This window comes from Rosa chinensis, chromosome 6 (genome assembly GCF_002994745.2).
Source record: "Rosa chinensis cultivar Old Blush chromosome 6, RchiOBHm-V2, whole genome shotgun sequence".
Lineage (NCBI taxonomy): Eukaryota > Viridiplantae > Streptophyta > Magnoliopsida > Rosales > Rosaceae > Rosa > Rosa chinensis.
Genome location: NC_037093.1, coordinates 38,792,405 through 38,808,802, shown reverse-complemented (window position 1 = coordinate 38,808,802; position 16,398 = coordinate 38,792,405). Strand labels below are relative to the sequence as shown.

At 38.8% G+C, this 16,398-nt stretch overlaps 2 protein-coding genes across 11 annotated transcripts; both read right to left on the bottom strand.

Moving 5' to 3' along the window:
- Window positions 1–474: 474 nt before the first annotated feature.
- On the bottom strand, window positions 475–5,054 carry LOC112174267 (ABC transporter G family member 22). 8 transcript variants are annotated; one of them, XM_040509138.1, is made up of 11 exons: window positions 4,996–5,054; window positions 4,509–4,844; window positions 3,603–3,700; window positions 3,247–3,494; window positions 2,844–2,999; window positions 2,558–2,753; window positions 2,194–2,463; window positions 1,755–2,072; window positions 1,366–1,650; window positions 1,052–1,159; window positions 475–937 (listed from the first exon to the last, which is right to left on the bottom strand). In XM_040509138.1, the coding sequence occupies exons 2-11, from the start codon at window positions 4,828–4,830 to the stop codon at window positions 671–673; spliced, it is 2,268 nt and encodes a 755-aa protein (XP_040365072.1). In that variant the 5' UTR covers window positions 4,831–4,844; window positions 4,996–5,054; the 3' UTR covers window positions 475–670. The 8 variants fall into 8 exon arrangements, 7 of the variants coding, with proteins under 7 accessions (XP_040365072.1, XP_040365071.1, XP_040365074.1 ...); XM_040509137.1 differs by having other exon boundaries at window positions 4,509–4,841; window positions 4,996–5,038; XM_040509140.1 differs by having other exon boundaries at window positions 1,755–2,045; window positions 4,509–4,841; window positions 4,996–5,038.
- Window positions 5,055–10,583: 5,529 nt separating this feature from the next.
- Window positions 10,584–16,079, bottom strand: LOC112169204 (TMV resistance protein N). 3 transcript variants are annotated; one of them, XM_024306195.2, is made up of 7 exons: window positions 15,957–16,079; window positions 15,662–15,851; window positions 14,719–15,266; window positions 13,393–14,518; window positions 13,006–13,281; window positions 11,575–12,669; window positions 10,584–11,504 (listed from the first exon to the last, which is right to left on the bottom strand). In XM_024306195.2, exons 3-7 carry the CDS (start codon window positions 15,231–15,233, stop codon window positions 10,881–10,883), a joined length of 3,636 nt encoding a protein of 1,211 aa, XP_024161963.1. In that variant the 5' UTR covers window positions 15,234–15,266; window positions 15,662–15,851; window positions 15,957–16,079; the 3' UTR covers window positions 10,584–10,880. The 3 variants fall into 3 exon arrangements, with proteins under 3 accessions (XP_024161963.1, XP_024161961.1, XP_040365096.1); XM_024306193.2 differs by having other exon boundaries at window positions 15,705–15,851; XM_040509162.1 differs by lacking the exon at window positions 15,957–16,079 and having other exon boundaries at window positions 15,662–15,911.
- Between the last annotated feature and the right edge of the window lie 319 nt (window positions 16,080–16,398).

Here is a 16,398-nt window from a genome sequence, read left to right as displayed (position 1 = left end):
CAGTGAGGAATCCTGATCCAGCTAGGATTTTTCATGAATTTTACTTTTTCCGCTTATTTCACTCCAAATACTCAACAAGACTCTAAAAACGACTCAATGACTCAAAACACTAAACTTAAGGGAGAAACAAGGCTAAAATGGGGCACATATTCAATAATATTGTCACACTTTTTGCTCCTATCAATGTGGGGCTCGTTTGTTGTGCGAGCAAGATTTAGAAGAACTCCTCTACTATACAGTGAGCAACCTTGAGCGCACTCGTGAATATAGTGAGGAGGCAGGTCCAAGTGAAAGCCGTTGTAGCTCTAACAAAGAATCACTTCTCAAAAGATTAAGAGTTATACTATTGACTTCATGTGTGATGTTGAGTCTTCTTTATTGCAAAATGAAACATAATCCATCATGGATTGTCTCTTACTAGTTAGAAACTGCATTGAGAAGATATAGAGAGACAGAATTCAGAAGATACTTCGATTCAATGCAAACCGCCATATAGTTTTTGAATAGCAACTGGATCAATGCTTATTGAATACAAACTTTAGGAGATCTTGGAACTCTTTCAGTGTTCGGGTAAATTTATTTTCATTTCAATTCCAATGAAAGACAAAGGAAAAACAATACACTAAGAAAGGCTTTCCCCCTCTGTAATCAAGTGGTTATATATGACTAACTAAATCATTGTCCGGAGCTTCATTTTCTTGAGTAATAAATAGGCCAGTAATCGGTACCCAATGATCATTATCATCATAGCTCCCACTTCCATGCCACCTGAATCAAGTCTTAGTTCTTTGATGAACGGAGACTCACAAGATTCGTACCCTGCTGTGCCTGAGCCTGAATCTGAGCCGGAACAACCATACTGAATTTTCAGCAGTAGCCTGTACGTGTGATAGTTGAACGAGATATAGCGCACCCACGAAATAACTGATGGAACTTTCTGCACATATAGTGAGAAATCTACTTCATTAAGTCACAGATATTCTATATATCACTAGCTACGCAATGTTATTATCTTCATGCATTACACAACCACACAACACATATATCGTACCTGGATAAAAAATCCACCAGTCAACATGAAGGTCATAACAATGATGGAAGCAAGAGTTGTTGCCTTCTTCAAATCAATAAATGCTGCGCCTATGCTCAGTCCCAGGCCCTGCAATTTTAAGGTTTACAATCTCTAACAATGACAACAAAAATACATGAACAAGTATTGCCGAGGACATGGAAATGGTCATCACAATGATAAAATGGTCAGGCAGTTTCCGAGAATTGTTGATTATTGGAGTTAACATAGTTTATGTTAAAGATCTGAATTGCTAGTTTCATAAACAAGTTATGTGTATACTCATGTGTCCTTACCTGAGCGGCTACAATGCTGAGGAAAATTGTAAACATTGTTTCAAAAAATGCAGCAAAAGTCCACTTCAATCCCACCATCATATAAACTATCAACAGGAACACTATAGGAAGCAGGAGATCCAGAGGAAGATCACTAATGTTTCTAGCCAAAAAGTAAGAGCTCAGTTTGTACATCTCCACTGATCTCTCTTTAACTAGTATTGCTCTTTCTTGTGGAAATGTGAAAATTGCAGTGAATAGAGGGAAAAAAGCCCAGAATACTGAAATGAAGAACAATATCCCTGCCTGCATGTGATTATATAAGCAAACGTTGCACTATAAAATTAAACTCCATGCTCGGATTTATTCCAACCATAATTGAACAAATTTGTAAGACATGTAATGCTTGCCTGATCGTGAAGGTGTTTTGGGGTTGAAGCATTGGAGTGCCACCAGAGGAGTCCTACAATTATAGCAGTCGATATAACTTGAAGTACACGCATACTGCTCAAGTATTCATGGCGTCTCTCCTTGAGTCCCCTCCGGAAAAGAATTGAAAACTGTTCGCACCAAGTTGCCTTTGATTCCTTTAAATAAGACTTCCCCTGCATCTGGTTCTCACCATGATGCATCATTACAGAGTTTAGGGACTTTTTGTTCTCCATTTTTGTGAGTCTGTCTTGATTGGCTTCAACTAGAAACTGCATCAAATAAGGTTGTGCACAGTGCTAGCTAGTTAAATCTCTTGTCAGACAGTTTTACATGTTAGATAATAATTCAGTCTAGTACTGTAACATGTGAAATATCTACAAGAGAATGCTACTTGAGAGTTCAGTTTTTGTTACCAACCTCGTGGACATCAACTGCAGAAGGCCTTCTATCCTCCAATTCAGTTGGAAATGATTTATCATTTGTGTTGCCATTCGCAAGATCAATGAGAAACTCAGCTGGATTCATAGCTATAAGTGGAGCATAACCAATGGAGGAGAAGTACATCATTGCTTCGGAGGCTTTTCCGAAGTACAAGGAGCTTCCTCTACCCAAGAGTATAAGTTTGTCAAACTTGCTAAAGATTCTACTTGATGGTTGATGTATTGTAGTCACCACTGTTTTGCCAGCCTGATAAAACATGAACAAACCACACATCTTGCTTTTCTTGTTGTTATCATATGCATATAACCAATTAATGTTTCTGTTCAAACAAATACCGTACCAATACCAGTACCTCTGCAATTATGTGCAGCATCTGCAGTATTCGAAATGCAGCGGTTGAATCAAGACCAGATGTTGGTTCGTCTAAAAACAGAAGTGACGGGTTGAGCAGAATTTCGTTGCCAATGCACACTCTTTTTCTCTCACCACCAGAAACTCCTCTAACAAATGTTCCACCAATTATTGTATCTTGACACCTGAAAACCAATATGAATATCACTAGTGTAATGGTAAAAGATGGGCGCGCACGTAATGATACATGAATTTATTTTGACAAAAATGCATACCTTTCCAGGCCTAGCACATTGATCACATGCATGGCCCTTTCTTTTTTCTGGTTTTTGGTTAAGGTAATGGGAAGACGGAGCAGAGCAGCATAAGTAAGAGTTTCTTTGACTGTGAGGTGAGGAAACAGAAGATCATCTTGCATTACATAGCCAATCCTGCTTTTTCAAAATAAGTACAAGTAAACCAACATTCTATCAATACATTTACACATGATAACACACATGCGTAATGAAATATTATATTGTAATGTGCTCTTGTCAAATATCTGGCATGATGTGGATTTCTACACTCTCAATCTGATCGGTACAGAAGCAAGATTGCAAGATATCAGGATTTCTTTCGAGTATGACAATGTTACATGCCGAACTATCTGGCGGAAGAAATTTCCGCTAAAGTATATACCTTTGTTTTAGAGACTTGGTGTACGGTTGGTCATTGTAAGTAATGGTACCGCTGTTGAGTTTGGCCCGTCCACTGAGGAGATTAAGCAAAGTTGTTTTGCCCCCTCCTGATGGTCCCATTAGAGCAAGAATCTCCCCTGGATGCACTGATCCAGTGACCCCTTGCAGTATACAGTTTGCATTTGAGCTCTTCACACCCTTTGCAGCTACCTTATACTTGACATCTACCTTATACTTGACATCTTGGAACTGCAACACAAGTTACGCTAACCAAATTAATTACCCTTTTGCTTTGAAACATTTATGTACTCAGTAATGTCACATAGCTTGTATGCATCTCTGGGGTTCATTGTTCACCTTGAGATAAATCGGCAAGGTAGGTTCTGTATGTATTATTCTCCCTTCATTTGTATCTTCTTCTGTTGCTGTAGATCGAGCTGTTGAAATATTGTCTTCTGAGCATATAAAGATAGGAGCCAATCAGCTTCACTTTGTCATTTTTTCTTTTGCGTGGTATATATGGAAATTCTATGTTGTTGGAAGAGTTGTGTGGCTCAATACAAGTCAAGGATTTAAAGGGAGGAAGTCCAACATTAGGGGAAAGCGAGACCACTATCTACAATAAGGAGCCCTTCTAATGAAGACCACTAAAATGAAGACTAGTTGAGGACAACGGTTTGAGGGACATTGTACTTTTCGATTACATTATGGTAAATTAATCATTAGATGTTTATGTATGCATGAGTAGATCACTTCTGAAATTTTCTTCTAAATTGTTAAACATGAAGGTACCAAACTAGATAAGATCAATAAAGAACCAAATCTGTCAAACATGAACCATTCATGTTCATAACTGATAAATCATGATTATGAATGCCTTAACAATTTTCAATTTGGTTAAAAAATTGCATAAATGATCTACATATAAATATCTAAACATCAACGTTAGATTTGTAAAAATGTAAATAAAAAAAGTCTCACAAAATTACAAGGACTCCCATCTACGGTATATAGCTCATGTGTTTGCATAATGTATATTACACATTCTGAAGCAATTTTAGGGAATCTAGGAACTTTATAAATGAGCCTTCCAATTTTTTTATTTTTTTTTCTTTTCTTTCCTTTTCCTTCCATCACTTACGAATGACAAATAGTCTGGTTTTTAGTGAAAATGTCTTTACCGTCTATAGGTGATTAAAAAATGAACTGACGAAGCAACAATTAAGCAAGTGATTTTTGTGCAAAACAGAAACAGTATCTTACTCCGTTTTGGACTCTGGCTCTGCACTCTCAATGCAATATGATCTGAGATTTCTCCTGCAGCAAGAGAAAAAGAATAACGTCTCAACCCATTACTGCTGGAAGCCTTGCTGAGAATCGAAGCTGATTTCATCTCATACCCAACATTAATAGGACCCCTGTTAGTAAGTCCTTCATCAAAATTGTCTAACAGTTGGGAACCTAATGAGTGCGTTTTTTGAATCACTTTTCCAAGACTTGGTGATTCCGATTTCTTCTCAAAACTTCTCCTAAATTTCCCCAATATTCCAGCAGAGTCCAACTTAAGATCTCTTCCCATCTCCATGCCTGCTGCAACTGCTTCACAGATAAAGCAAGTGCATTAGACAAACCAACGAACTGTCGAAAAAGAAGAATAAAAACTTCAAAGTTAAGTTGTGATTTGACTAGAGAGCGAAAACAATGAACTAGCTTCTGGCAATAATTGAAACATGACAAGTAGATTAATTACTTGAGAGCTAGCAACAAAGAAAGGAGAAGTGGAAAGCTTAATATATTCATGCATATATGAATTGGAAGGTTTGGTTATGGTCATTATATATAGACCTATTCTAAAACACTTACAATGACACATTGCAGTCTATCCACAGTTTCCCAATTAATGCATCCGTATATGAACATGTGCATGAAAGGACCAGATATTGATCGTCTGCTTCATGCTATTCTCTTCGATTAATGGACTCATGGTCCAGATGCAATTTGTCTATATCAGTATATGTGACTAGACATATCGGTATATCTTTTCGAATTGAATTGATCTCTCACTTGAACTCAGCCAAGTGATTAATTAAGTCATGAAGGACAACATTAATGACACAAACCTGAGATTAGGATATCGAAAAACCCTAGGAGAGTTTTTCTCTCAACCCTAGTTGCCTACGGCCTCCTAGCTTCCCTCACCATTCTCCACCTCCTTCTACCTACTCTCTCTTCCTACCTATGGCATCCATTGACGCGGTAACGGCGAGTTTTGCTGCCTAGCTTGCCCTGGCCGAAGGGGGACGCGCCCCTGACTTGGGGAAGATTGGCGGAGGTCCAGTGCGGAAGTCCTCCCAATCTTTTCTCCTCGGAAAGCCTTTGACTCAGAAACCCATAGACCCAAAGGCATTCATGTCTCACTTCCACCGAACCTGGATGGTGGATAAGGATTTTAGGGTTCAAGAGCGTCCTGGTCCTGTTCTTGTTCTCTTTCGCTACTGCACGTGATCGAAATAAGGTTCTTCGAGGGGGCGTATGGTGTTTTGACCGAGCCCCGGTCTGTTTTGAAGTGTACGATGGAGTCAAGCCTCTGCATGAACTTCCGTTTAAACATCTGCGGATATGGACTAGGGTTTCTGGCATACCTCCTCTGTATGAAGAACCCGAGAATCTCACCTTGATTGGCAACCTTTTGGGCGGTTTTTTGGAGTATGACAAGAAGGAATTTAAGAAGGGGGTGATTAGGGTTTTATTCATTCATGACATATCTAAACCGATCTTGCTGGAAAGACAAGTCTTCCTAGATACTGGGGTTGAACCCATACTGCAGTTTTAATTCGAGCATCTGCGGGGGAGATGCACTCAATGTGGTTTGCTCACACATGCTGGCCTTTCTTGTGAGGAACCCACCACAGTAAACCCTGCACCTAGGGTTTTACACTTTCCCGGAGTTTCGACCTCAGGGAATTCCTTTGCCTTCTCTGCTAAGCATCAGGGAGACCTTCTCTCTCCTTCCCCGACCGTCCCAAGGAAGAAGCGGCCTGGTTTTCATCGAGTGGAGCGCCCGACCCCATCTTCCCCCAGTGAGTCGGCTCCAACAGTAGTCAATACTGGTGAGGTTCCCGAACTGGCTATTTCTAGTGACACTGTTATTACTCCAGGTACACAGAAGCACCAGCCTGTTTTGCTGTCCAAAAAGCAGGAGCGTGGTAGTGCTTGCCATCCTAGTCCCAAGAAGTTTAAAACAATCTTGGGTGGCAAGATTCCAACACTGCATGCTGAGGCACTTGGTCTCATTGAGGAGGATGGCGACCTCACTTTGGTCTCGTTGAAAAAGAAGTCTGGTAAGCCTCTTGGAAGCAAGAACAAGACTCAACGTGCAAACAAGAAACTGGATGGTACTCCCCTGAAGATTACTTATCCTACTAGTACTGAAACTGGCCCTAGCCCTAGGGACAAGGGCAAAGGAAAGATTTAATTTTTCCAGCTTCCTTTGCCTTTCACTAGAAGTTGAATTTCTACTACTTGCATCTTAGTATCTCTAGTTGTACACCAATTGCGGTCTCTAGGCGACTAGGCTACTACTTCACGGGAGGTTAGTAGGGTGGTTTTTATTTCTTGTGTTTAGGCTCAATAATTGAGCGAATGTGTTAACAGTGAAGGTAGTCTGTCCTTTATCTGGTAGCTTATACCATTTATGAGTTTGGTGTAAGACAATTTTGGATGTATGAGCCTTCTGGCCCTTGATATCTGAATGAAGTTATCTCTTTTCCTCAAAAAAAAAAAAAAAATGACACAAACCTGAGATATAGAAGATTGTACGTTAAGTCAAGTATTATATCAGAAAGCTAGCTAAATCTGAGGGTTTAGTGTACTAAACTATAGTTAATAGCTCATGCAACTTCGCATGGGTTGTTCTTGTTAATGGTATGTTTCTAATTAGTGAATCAAATGCTCAAAGGTGAATCAACCTGTAGGGATTGCGCTAGCTTCTCCGCCACCACATGGTGCTATTATCATCTGTCATTTTACCCTAGCAAGCTAATTCAATCATATAACCCAGCTGCGCACTGGGTTTTCTATTGCTCACGCCTACAGTACTTTAACTGTGAATGCCCCAAAAGCTAGGGTACATTGATAACCAAGGACATATCTAGCAGTTTGGTGAGTGAAGCAATCCGAAACCGATTAGGCGCTGTTAGGCTTGGTACGTACGTGGTCCAAAATTCATCCACTATGTTGAATGCAATCCACACAATTTTTTAAATAATTTAATTGTATATTTATGCAGATTTTTTAATAAATTCAATAGATTGTCATCCTGACATAATTAATGAAGGTCAAACAAGATTTCATAAAATAAAGATTCAGCTTATTTTCTAAATAAGATTTCTTTGAATTAATTTTTAATTAAAGTTAATAATTTTTTTTTATCAAGTAATTAGCTGTTAGTAACTCACATACTCATGCAGTGATATCCCAGCGCCAGGACACCTGTACCGACATTGAGGCGAAAGTCAGACTAATCCACTGCACCGCAGACGCACGAACACAAAGGGTCCCTCAAATCTGCTGGCCACGGGATGGAGCTGAGATTCGAAAGCTAGACCTGGGGGTTCCAGACTAGGCCGTTCGACCAACACACCACACCACGTGGTTAATTAAAGTTAATAATTAGTGCATTAAACTTTTATAAACTCCTTATACACACACAGATCCTATCCAGAGCGAGGCCTCGTTTTGAAATTTCAGAGCGAGGCCTCGCTTTGAAATTTCAGAGCGAGGTTAGGGTTTATGGTCATTTTTCGGTCTCATATCCACATCTCAACCGTTCAGTTTCTAGGTACTAATGTATAGATCACCTCTGCAAAATTTCAGCCAAATTGATAGTCGTTAAGGCACTGATAACTGCCTTTTAGTTAATACAGTTCAGGTTGGACAGATTCAGTTCATCCATTGGTTTAAGAGTGTTAGATACCTTAAAGACCATCAATTTCGTTGAAATTTTGCATAGATGATCTATACATTAGTACCTAAAAACTGAACGGTTGATATGTGGATATGCGACCGAAAACTGAGCCTAAACCCTAACCTCGCTCCCAAATTTCAAAGCGAGGCCTCACTCTAAAATTTCAAAGCGAGGCCTCACTCTGGATAGGATCTGTATATATATATATATATATATATATATATATATATATATTTTAACTCAAATCTTGGTGCCAATATATTTATCTAAAGCAAAAAATAACCGTTACATACTCTTCTGCTGCCATCAACAGACAGACAAGAAGATAGTGGTAGTACCCACAGTGGTACATACAAATAGACCTAATCATTAGATATTCATGTGCATAAACATAGCGGGAATCCTCTTTTGGTACTACTCCAAACGCGTCAGAGAAACATAGAGTGTGCACAAATGTTTAGTTTCCTAATACAAGGAAATTATTGTAATTAGACTAAAACTAAAAATATAAAGATGGGCCTAGGGCCAAAAACCCTAGCCCAAAATTATGCAGTCCAAAGTAGCCCAAGAAGAAGGCCCACTCAAGGCCCATCAGGCCTGGCTTGGCCCAAGTACAGCCTCCACCTCCACCTCCAGACCACCAAACCTTCCAGTGGAGCTCCGCCTCTGTGCCTGCTCTGCCATGTTCTCGCCATTCCGAGTCCGCCATGACCTAAAAACCCGACGAACCACGCCGCCACAAGCTGTATCACCACGAATCCGCCTCGATTTCACCGACCCGATCGACACCGCCACCGATTTCGAATCCCGCCGTCAATCCAAGCCTCCATCAACACAAGATCGGCCACCTCCCAGAGATCCCCTGCCAAAAACTCGAAACCAAACTTCACTTGCTAGAAATCTTGAGCAACCCAATCACAATGGACTACCCGAACAGACACATTCAGTCCCCATTCTGCAGCAGAACCATGTGACATCGGCGAGGCCATGGCCAGCCGAGATGTCAGGGCTACCGCCGTTATAAACTCCTTCTATATTAGTTCAAGCACCCAACAATCTCATTTATTTTTCCTTCATTTTCCTAATGAATTACCTTTCTTCCTCTCCTTATGTGGCTCATTTTCATTACCTTGTGTACAGGGACGGAGCTAGGATTTCGAATTAGACTGGGCTAAATTTTCTTTTGGTAAATATTTTTATAAATGTTTATGAATATCTATATTGTGTGTCTGGCCCAAACTCTAGTTACTTGTCCGAGTTGTAATAGCATTAGTCTTACAAATATTCTGGGAGATATCTTTGTAGATATCCTAATCATTGTACAATTATGTTTCCTTGTAAGACCCTGATTCTATGCTTATAATCCTCTATATAAAAAGACTGCTATTATCAATAAAAGCATAACTCATAATCTCAATTCTCTTTGCTATTATCTGCATCCCTTTTTCCTAAAACAATAAACAAATTTATCTTTTTAGTTTAAAATTTTCAACAATACGTAATTGGTTAATAGAATTTTGAACAATCCAAAATATACTCGTCGTACAAGAAAACAAAGAACAAAATAGATTTAGACCTGTCCAAATTTAGTAGGGTTGAAAGCTAATGAGCAGTATAAAAGAAAAAATAAAAAACAAATACACAAACTACCTAATTTGAAATTGTAAACTTTTAGAAATCACAAGATTTGTTTTTCTTCTTATTAATATCTTGGCTAAATTAATTATAGCAAATTACCATTACCTACACTTTTAGTCCATAAATTACCATTAGCAGGCCTGTTTTTTAGAATTCTCAGAATTAGGGGGAAAAAATAAGTAGGTGGTGTAAAGGGGCAAAAAATCCCTAGAATTAGGGTAAATAGTCAAAACCCCTTCTTCTTCTTCCTTTTTTTTTTTTTTCATTTGCTGAGTTATTGGCCTTATTGGAAGGCATGAAGTTTGCAGAGACTCTACAGTTGGAGAGGGTCACCTTTGAGACTGATTGCTTAGTGTTAACCCAAGCTCTCAACAGAGAAGCCATTGATCTTTCTAGCCTGGGTTTGATATTGGAAGACGTAAGGGATTTCTTACGGTGAAAACTAGAGTTTAAGGTGCAGCATGTCTCCGGAGAAGCTAATAGAGCAGTCCATAACCTTGCAAAATGCTTCGATTTCTCTAGAAAGTCAAGTATTGTTTGTTATTGCTCCCCGATGTATCAGGGATGTCATTCTAAGTGATTGCAATCACTGTTGAGTTTAATGAAATTTCATATTCAAAAAAAAAAAAATTGTAGTTGGACACCTGGACATTGTCAATTTGTCAGTTGAATTCGAGTCATTTTTTGCAGCAAAACGTATGGATCATTCCTAAAGTTAGACCGTAGAAGTAGGACTATTACCTAATTACTAATTTCCAAAAAACTTCATTAATTTCTAAAGATTTGTCTTACAACAGGAACCATTCTAACAAGAAAACAAAAAGGTACTTTCGGAATATTAAAGCCTCTGTTAGGCTAACATGAATCTGAACAAAACAATAGTTTACAATAACTAATTAAGAACCAGCAAGACCATTAGCTATATACCATCTTCAGATGGTAACTTACCATCATCATTATCAGCTTTCGCTGAGTTTTAATGAATAAAGAAGCATCAAGCACAGCAGCTACCATTAGTTTGTACTCTTGCTTCATTCTTCAGCAGAGTAATATTCATTGTCAGAGATACCACTTCTACCTGGACCTGACTCCTCCTCGTCACAGTATTCACTTGTTGGCTGAAGGATGTTGTTCATCGTTCCGTTGAGGAGTTCGTCCAAATCATCTTCGAACACCAAACGTGCCCCGCATTTCTTCACATTATATGCACCCTTGGTCACAAGATTCCCATACTTGCTGAGCTCATCAATACTCAAGACTAATGGTACCTGGTTTGAACGGCAATACGTTTGTAATGAAAACCTAATATGACTACTGGCTGTGGTATTGTTCCAATATTCTTGACGATGCAAATAAAATACCCAAAAGTGATCTTTCACAAGATTGCCCTTTTTTCCCAACTGCCAGGATAGAGAGTCAATCCCTTCTGATGAACATTCAATTACTGAATAGTCATATTCAAGAGAAGCTGCTGGATCATCTGCAAACATGACACAAAAAGCAAGCCCCATCCACTTTGATGATCTCCATGAATCCGGAAGAGGAAGCTCCACAATTAGTGAATCTCCCTCATTTTGGAACGCGAACCACTCTGAAATTTTACTTCCAGGACTTACAATATTGAAAGAAAAGTTACCATAATCGGTGGAGATCCCCTGTATGTACCAAAGGATTATTCGTGTTATACAAGAGAGAGAGAGAGAGAGAGAGAGAGAGAGAGAGTACCTGAGAGGCCAGTCGTCTCAGCATTGAAAATATTCCATTATTACAGCCTTCATTGTCAACCAGTCCAAAGCAATTGGCAGAAGTGAAAGAAAAGCCCCGTGATTTGATGGAAGATCTCCTCAACTCTGATGGTTGTGGCAACATTACCAAAGAAATGCAGTCGTCTGCAGATATATGTAATGAACTGGTTGATGGAAGATCTGGTACTTGCTGAAGCCTTTGGCACCTCTGCAACCGAAATACATGAAGATTCGAAAGCCTTTTGATGCTTGAAGGTAAGGTAACAAAATTATTTCCACTAAGATCCAACTGTTGTACAAAGGACAAGCAACCAATGTCATCCGGGATACCTCCTTGACAAATATTACAATCACTTAGATCTAACTGCTTCAAGGAGCGTAAACCATTTAGAGAATGCAACACCAAGCCCAAAGGTTCTGGACTCTTTCTTACAAACAAACCCCAGAAGCCCCCATCTTGCTTCTTTATTGGTGATCCACGACACTCTAGTACTTGGAGATCTTTCAAAAGTGAAAGGGAGGGCGGCAAGTCTGTTATCGAAGTTTCATTCATACGAAAATACTCTAAACTCTCCATCTTCCCCAAGTTCTCTGGGAGTTTCTCAAATTTTGAGCATCTGGAGATATCCAGCTGTAAGAGAAACTTCAGATTGCATATGGCATTGGGAAGACACAAAAGACTTTCACAATCATGTAGCTGAAGATATTTAAGGCCAACTTGGCGGTCAATTGATGAAGGGACTTTCACAATAGCAGTCCCACTTAGCCAAAGCTGTAACAAATTTTTCATCTGTTCCCCAAATTCTGGAATCTTTTTCAGTTTTGAGCAATGCTTAACACTGAAAAACTTAAGAGAATCCGTTTCAAACTCCGTAGGGAGACTCGTAATACTTGTACAGTCTGATAAATCCAATCTCTCAAGCCTTTTGAGCATTGCAATGGAAGGGTGGATTTCAACTAAATCTGTACAATGTCGAAGTACCAGCTCCTTAAGATTAGGAGTGCGTGTGAAATCTGGGGTCTTGGTCAAGTTTTCTGAGTATACGAGATCCAAATATTTCAAGTTGGGCAAATCCTGTCCAATACATGGAAATGGTAATATAATAAACTTTAAAAAAAAAAAAAAAAAACTCTGTTTTTTCTTGTGAGAAATTTTATACACAAGCCTATTTACTCAATATACATCCCCATTTTTGTAGGTAAATACTAAATAGATACGAAGTTTGTCTCTTTTTGGTTATCTTTTAGAAAAAAATGAACCTAGCCTTGATGTGCTACTCAGAATATATATATATAACAATGACATGGCATCTTAAGTAAAATAAAAAGCAACCAGGCATTTTTCAAAAAAAAAGAAAAGAAAAGCAACCAGGCTTGTTTAGCTCAATTAGGGTTCCTCTTAATTAATTACCTGTGCTCCCTCCCAAAGCTGAACAAGGTTGCTTTTAGGCATCTTAAGCTCAGTAAGGAAATGCAGTTGAAAGTCATATGGAAGACATTTGGAAGGATACCAACTCCATTTGAGAGTTATCAGAGTCTTGGGAAGAAAACTTGGGCCTGAAGGTATGTTCACATTCTGAAATTCAACATACCTTAGTTGAGACATTTTGGAGAAGGCTTCACAATTCCAGTACGCCTTTTCCAATTCGGGCAAGCGGAGGACAATGCCCTTGAGTGCTTGTGTTCCCTAAAATTAATAATAAATATATGGAAAATTAATACCTCATTCAAGAAGGAGAAGAAAAAACACAAATCATTCTTTTTCTTATTAACTTTATATTTCTACATAACATCTTACCGAATTGTTTATGAATACATGAAATATGTCCATATGATGGCACAAACGGCTGCGTCGACCAGGTTCATCGGGAGACTCTTGACGAACAATTTCCCATGCCATTTCTTGTATCAAATCATGCATCTCCACGTTGGTGCGTGAATTATTATAGAGGGATTTACTAATAGTCAGGAGAGACTTCTCAATGAGAACATTTATCCCAAGAAGACTGGAAAAGTCATAAGTTTTGTCTAGTATTTCAAGTAGTTCCTCCTTGTCCTTCCCCTTATGGAAAAATGCTACATCAAGAAAAATGTCCTTGTCTGTCTCATCTAGTCTATCATAACTTATTTTGAGTGAAGTAAAAATTTCTCTACCAGGACTTTTCTTTAGTTTGCCCAATGCACTAATCCATTCATCTCGGCCTCTCTTATATAAAGACCGTCCCAAAACTTTAAGAGCTAATGGAAGCCCTCTAGCATAATTTACAAAAGACTTGGACAATTCTAGCAAACCTTCGTCATATTGATCCTTTTGAAAAGCATTTTGACTGAAGAGCTCCAGAGCTTCTTCATCATTTAACCCTTCAACTTTATAAATCAACTCTATGCCATGCTCAACTAGCAGACGTTCATCTCGAGTTGTAATGATGACTCTACTTCCTGCACCAAACCAATCTTCACGTTTAGCCAATTTCTCTAGTTGATTGACTTGATCCACATCATCAAGAACAAGAAGAACCTTTTTATTACTCAAGCAATTCTTAGTAAACAAGGTTCCCTGCATTTCATCATAAACTTCTGTAATACTTTCCTTCAACATTGGAGAAAGAAGTTGTTTTTGTAAATCAACTAGAGTACCATGTCTTGCAGACACCTCTCTGACATTAGTAAGAAACTTCGCAAGTTCAAAATGATGAGAAATTTTCTGAAAAACCAACTTAGCTATGGTGGTCTTCCCTATACCACCCATCCCCCATATTCCTATAAAGCGTACATCATTAGCCTCTTGAGCTAAAAGCAAACCTAGTTGTTGAAGTGTAGAGTCAATTCCGACTAGCGGCTCTGTGGAATCTAACAATTTAAGATTAGGATGGACTTTTCTCCACACATATTTTACAATGTCTTCGATGAGCTCTCTTTCAGACCTGTAGGAAACCAAAAAAAAAAAAAAAACGAAAGAAAGGTAAACTAATCATATATATTTACATATACATGTATGTGTCATCTATCTATGTATCTGTTAAAAACAAAAACAAAAAAAACCAAAAAAAGAGGAACGACTAGATTATTATAAATTAGAAATGAATAAATCTAAACGATGGTTGTTATTCATTCATTTGCTTACTTGTAATTCTTTGAATCCCACCCTGAAAGATTGGCCGCTTTTGTTAATGCGACTCTCCATTGCTTCACCTTCTCTGCGTCGACCTCTCCAAACTTCTCTTCATGCATGGTGAAGGCTTCTGCAAAACTCCCTCGTTGTTTTCGTACGTCCGAGGGATTTACCTCATAAAATATTGGCAGAATTGCATTTCTTGCCTCCATGCACTCGATAATCTTTGTTAGTTCATCCAAGCACCAGGTGGAAGAAGCATAGTGAGGGGAGAGAACAACAATTGCAAGTTGTGATTCTCGAATAGCGCTCAAGAGCTCTGGAGAAATACGTGATCCTATATCAAGCTCTCGGTCATCCTTGAAAGTCTTGATTGCTTGCCAATAATGCAATTCGTGATATAAATGGGATGTAAAACCCTTGCGGGTGTCTTCACCCCTGAAACTCAGAAAGACGTCGTGCTTCCACCGAGGACCTGATTCAGCCGGAGGAAGAGATGCAAGGGATCTCTGGGTACTAAATGCCATTGAAATCTAACCAGAAGTCAAGCAGATATCACACTGAAAATAAATACAAAAGACAATCGTGACTTGAGACAAGCTTTAGATATCAAAGACCAAAGAGAGAGAGGTCGTAAGCTCGATCGTAAAACGAAATAATTGATACAAAATATCCAAACTTGAGGACACGTTTGGCATGCAGTACTAGAAGGGAATAAGAATAAGAACTTTTAACTTTAACAAAACAAGGCATGCAATTCTAGATGGAAATAGGAATAAGAATTTCCAACTTTAACAAAACAATAGGTTCAGGGTATAAGAATAGGAATAAGAACTATGAGGAACATTTCATGCTATCCACAAGATAAGATACGTGATGAACACTAAAGATTGCTGATATACAAAGGGAAAAGAAATTAGAATCTATATGTGAAAACAAAAACTGTAAATCAAACCGTGAGATCTGAGTGCAGAACTCCAGCGAGAAAGAAGACCCACCGGCGACGAGGAGGTTGAAGTCTTTGTTCCGGAAACAGATAGGCACTGTCTATGGATCAGGTGGCCAAAGTTGGCTGGACCGGAGATGATATGTTGGATGAAGATGGAGGTTGAAGTGTTGTTGGCTATCTAATCCTTTATTCGCGGCTAGAATGAGAGTTGACTATATTAGAAATATGCTACTATATCTCCATTGACATCACGAAACACAGATCAAACCTAGATTAGAGTTAGACAAACGTGTGTACATACCTAGTTCTTGTTGCTGTTCCTCAACTTAATCATCCAACTTGCTCCAGTGTGGTGGACTTGAAAGTCGTTAATGCGTCGGTCAATAGGTATATGTGCGGTGTGTATGATTCGAGGCGTGAACTATATAGAAACTTTCTCTTTTCTTTTCTTTTCTTTTCTTTTTTTGCCCTCGGGGCACCAGTGCTCTGGACAAAGTTGTTTCCTTGGAATTGATTGCCTCACATGCACGGTGACAGAAAATAAAGAGAAATTATGAATGTATCCGACTAAGGATACCTTTCCAAATATTGTTTTTGATCACAATCACACTAGCACCTAGTTCAATCATTTACCACTTCAGAGTCACTTTTCTGTTTAGTTTAATCATCTTCCACCTAAAGTGTATCAACATATAATGTTTGATAATCTGCAGTTTGTTGAAGGAATATCGATTTAGTGTGCC

Coding starts and splice junctions, on each gene's coding strand:
- LOC112174267 (XM_040509138.1), bottom strand. CDS start 4,830: ATGGAGATGGGAAGAGATCTTAAGTTGGACTCTGCTGGAATATTGGGG. Junction 3,495..3,602: donor CCTTGCCGATTTATCTCAAG/GTGAACAATGAA, acceptor CTTGTGTTGCAG/TTCCAAGATGTCAAGTATAA. Junction 1,160..1,365: donor TCAGCATTGTAGCCGCTCAG/GTAAGGACACAT, acceptor TTAAAATTGCAG/GGCCTGGGACTGAGCATAGG.
- LOC112169204 (XM_024306195.2), bottom strand. CDS start 15,233: ATGGCATTTAGTACCCAGAGATCCCTTGCATCTCTTCCTCCGGCTGAA. Junction 14,519..14,718: donor TGGGATTCAAAGAATTACAA/GTAAGCAAATGA, acceptor GGTTTCCTACAG/GTCTGAAAGAGAGCTCATCG. Junction 11,505..11,574: donor TGAGACGACTGGCCTCTCAG/GTACTCTCTCTC, acceptor TGGTACATACAG/GGGATCTCCACCGATTATGG.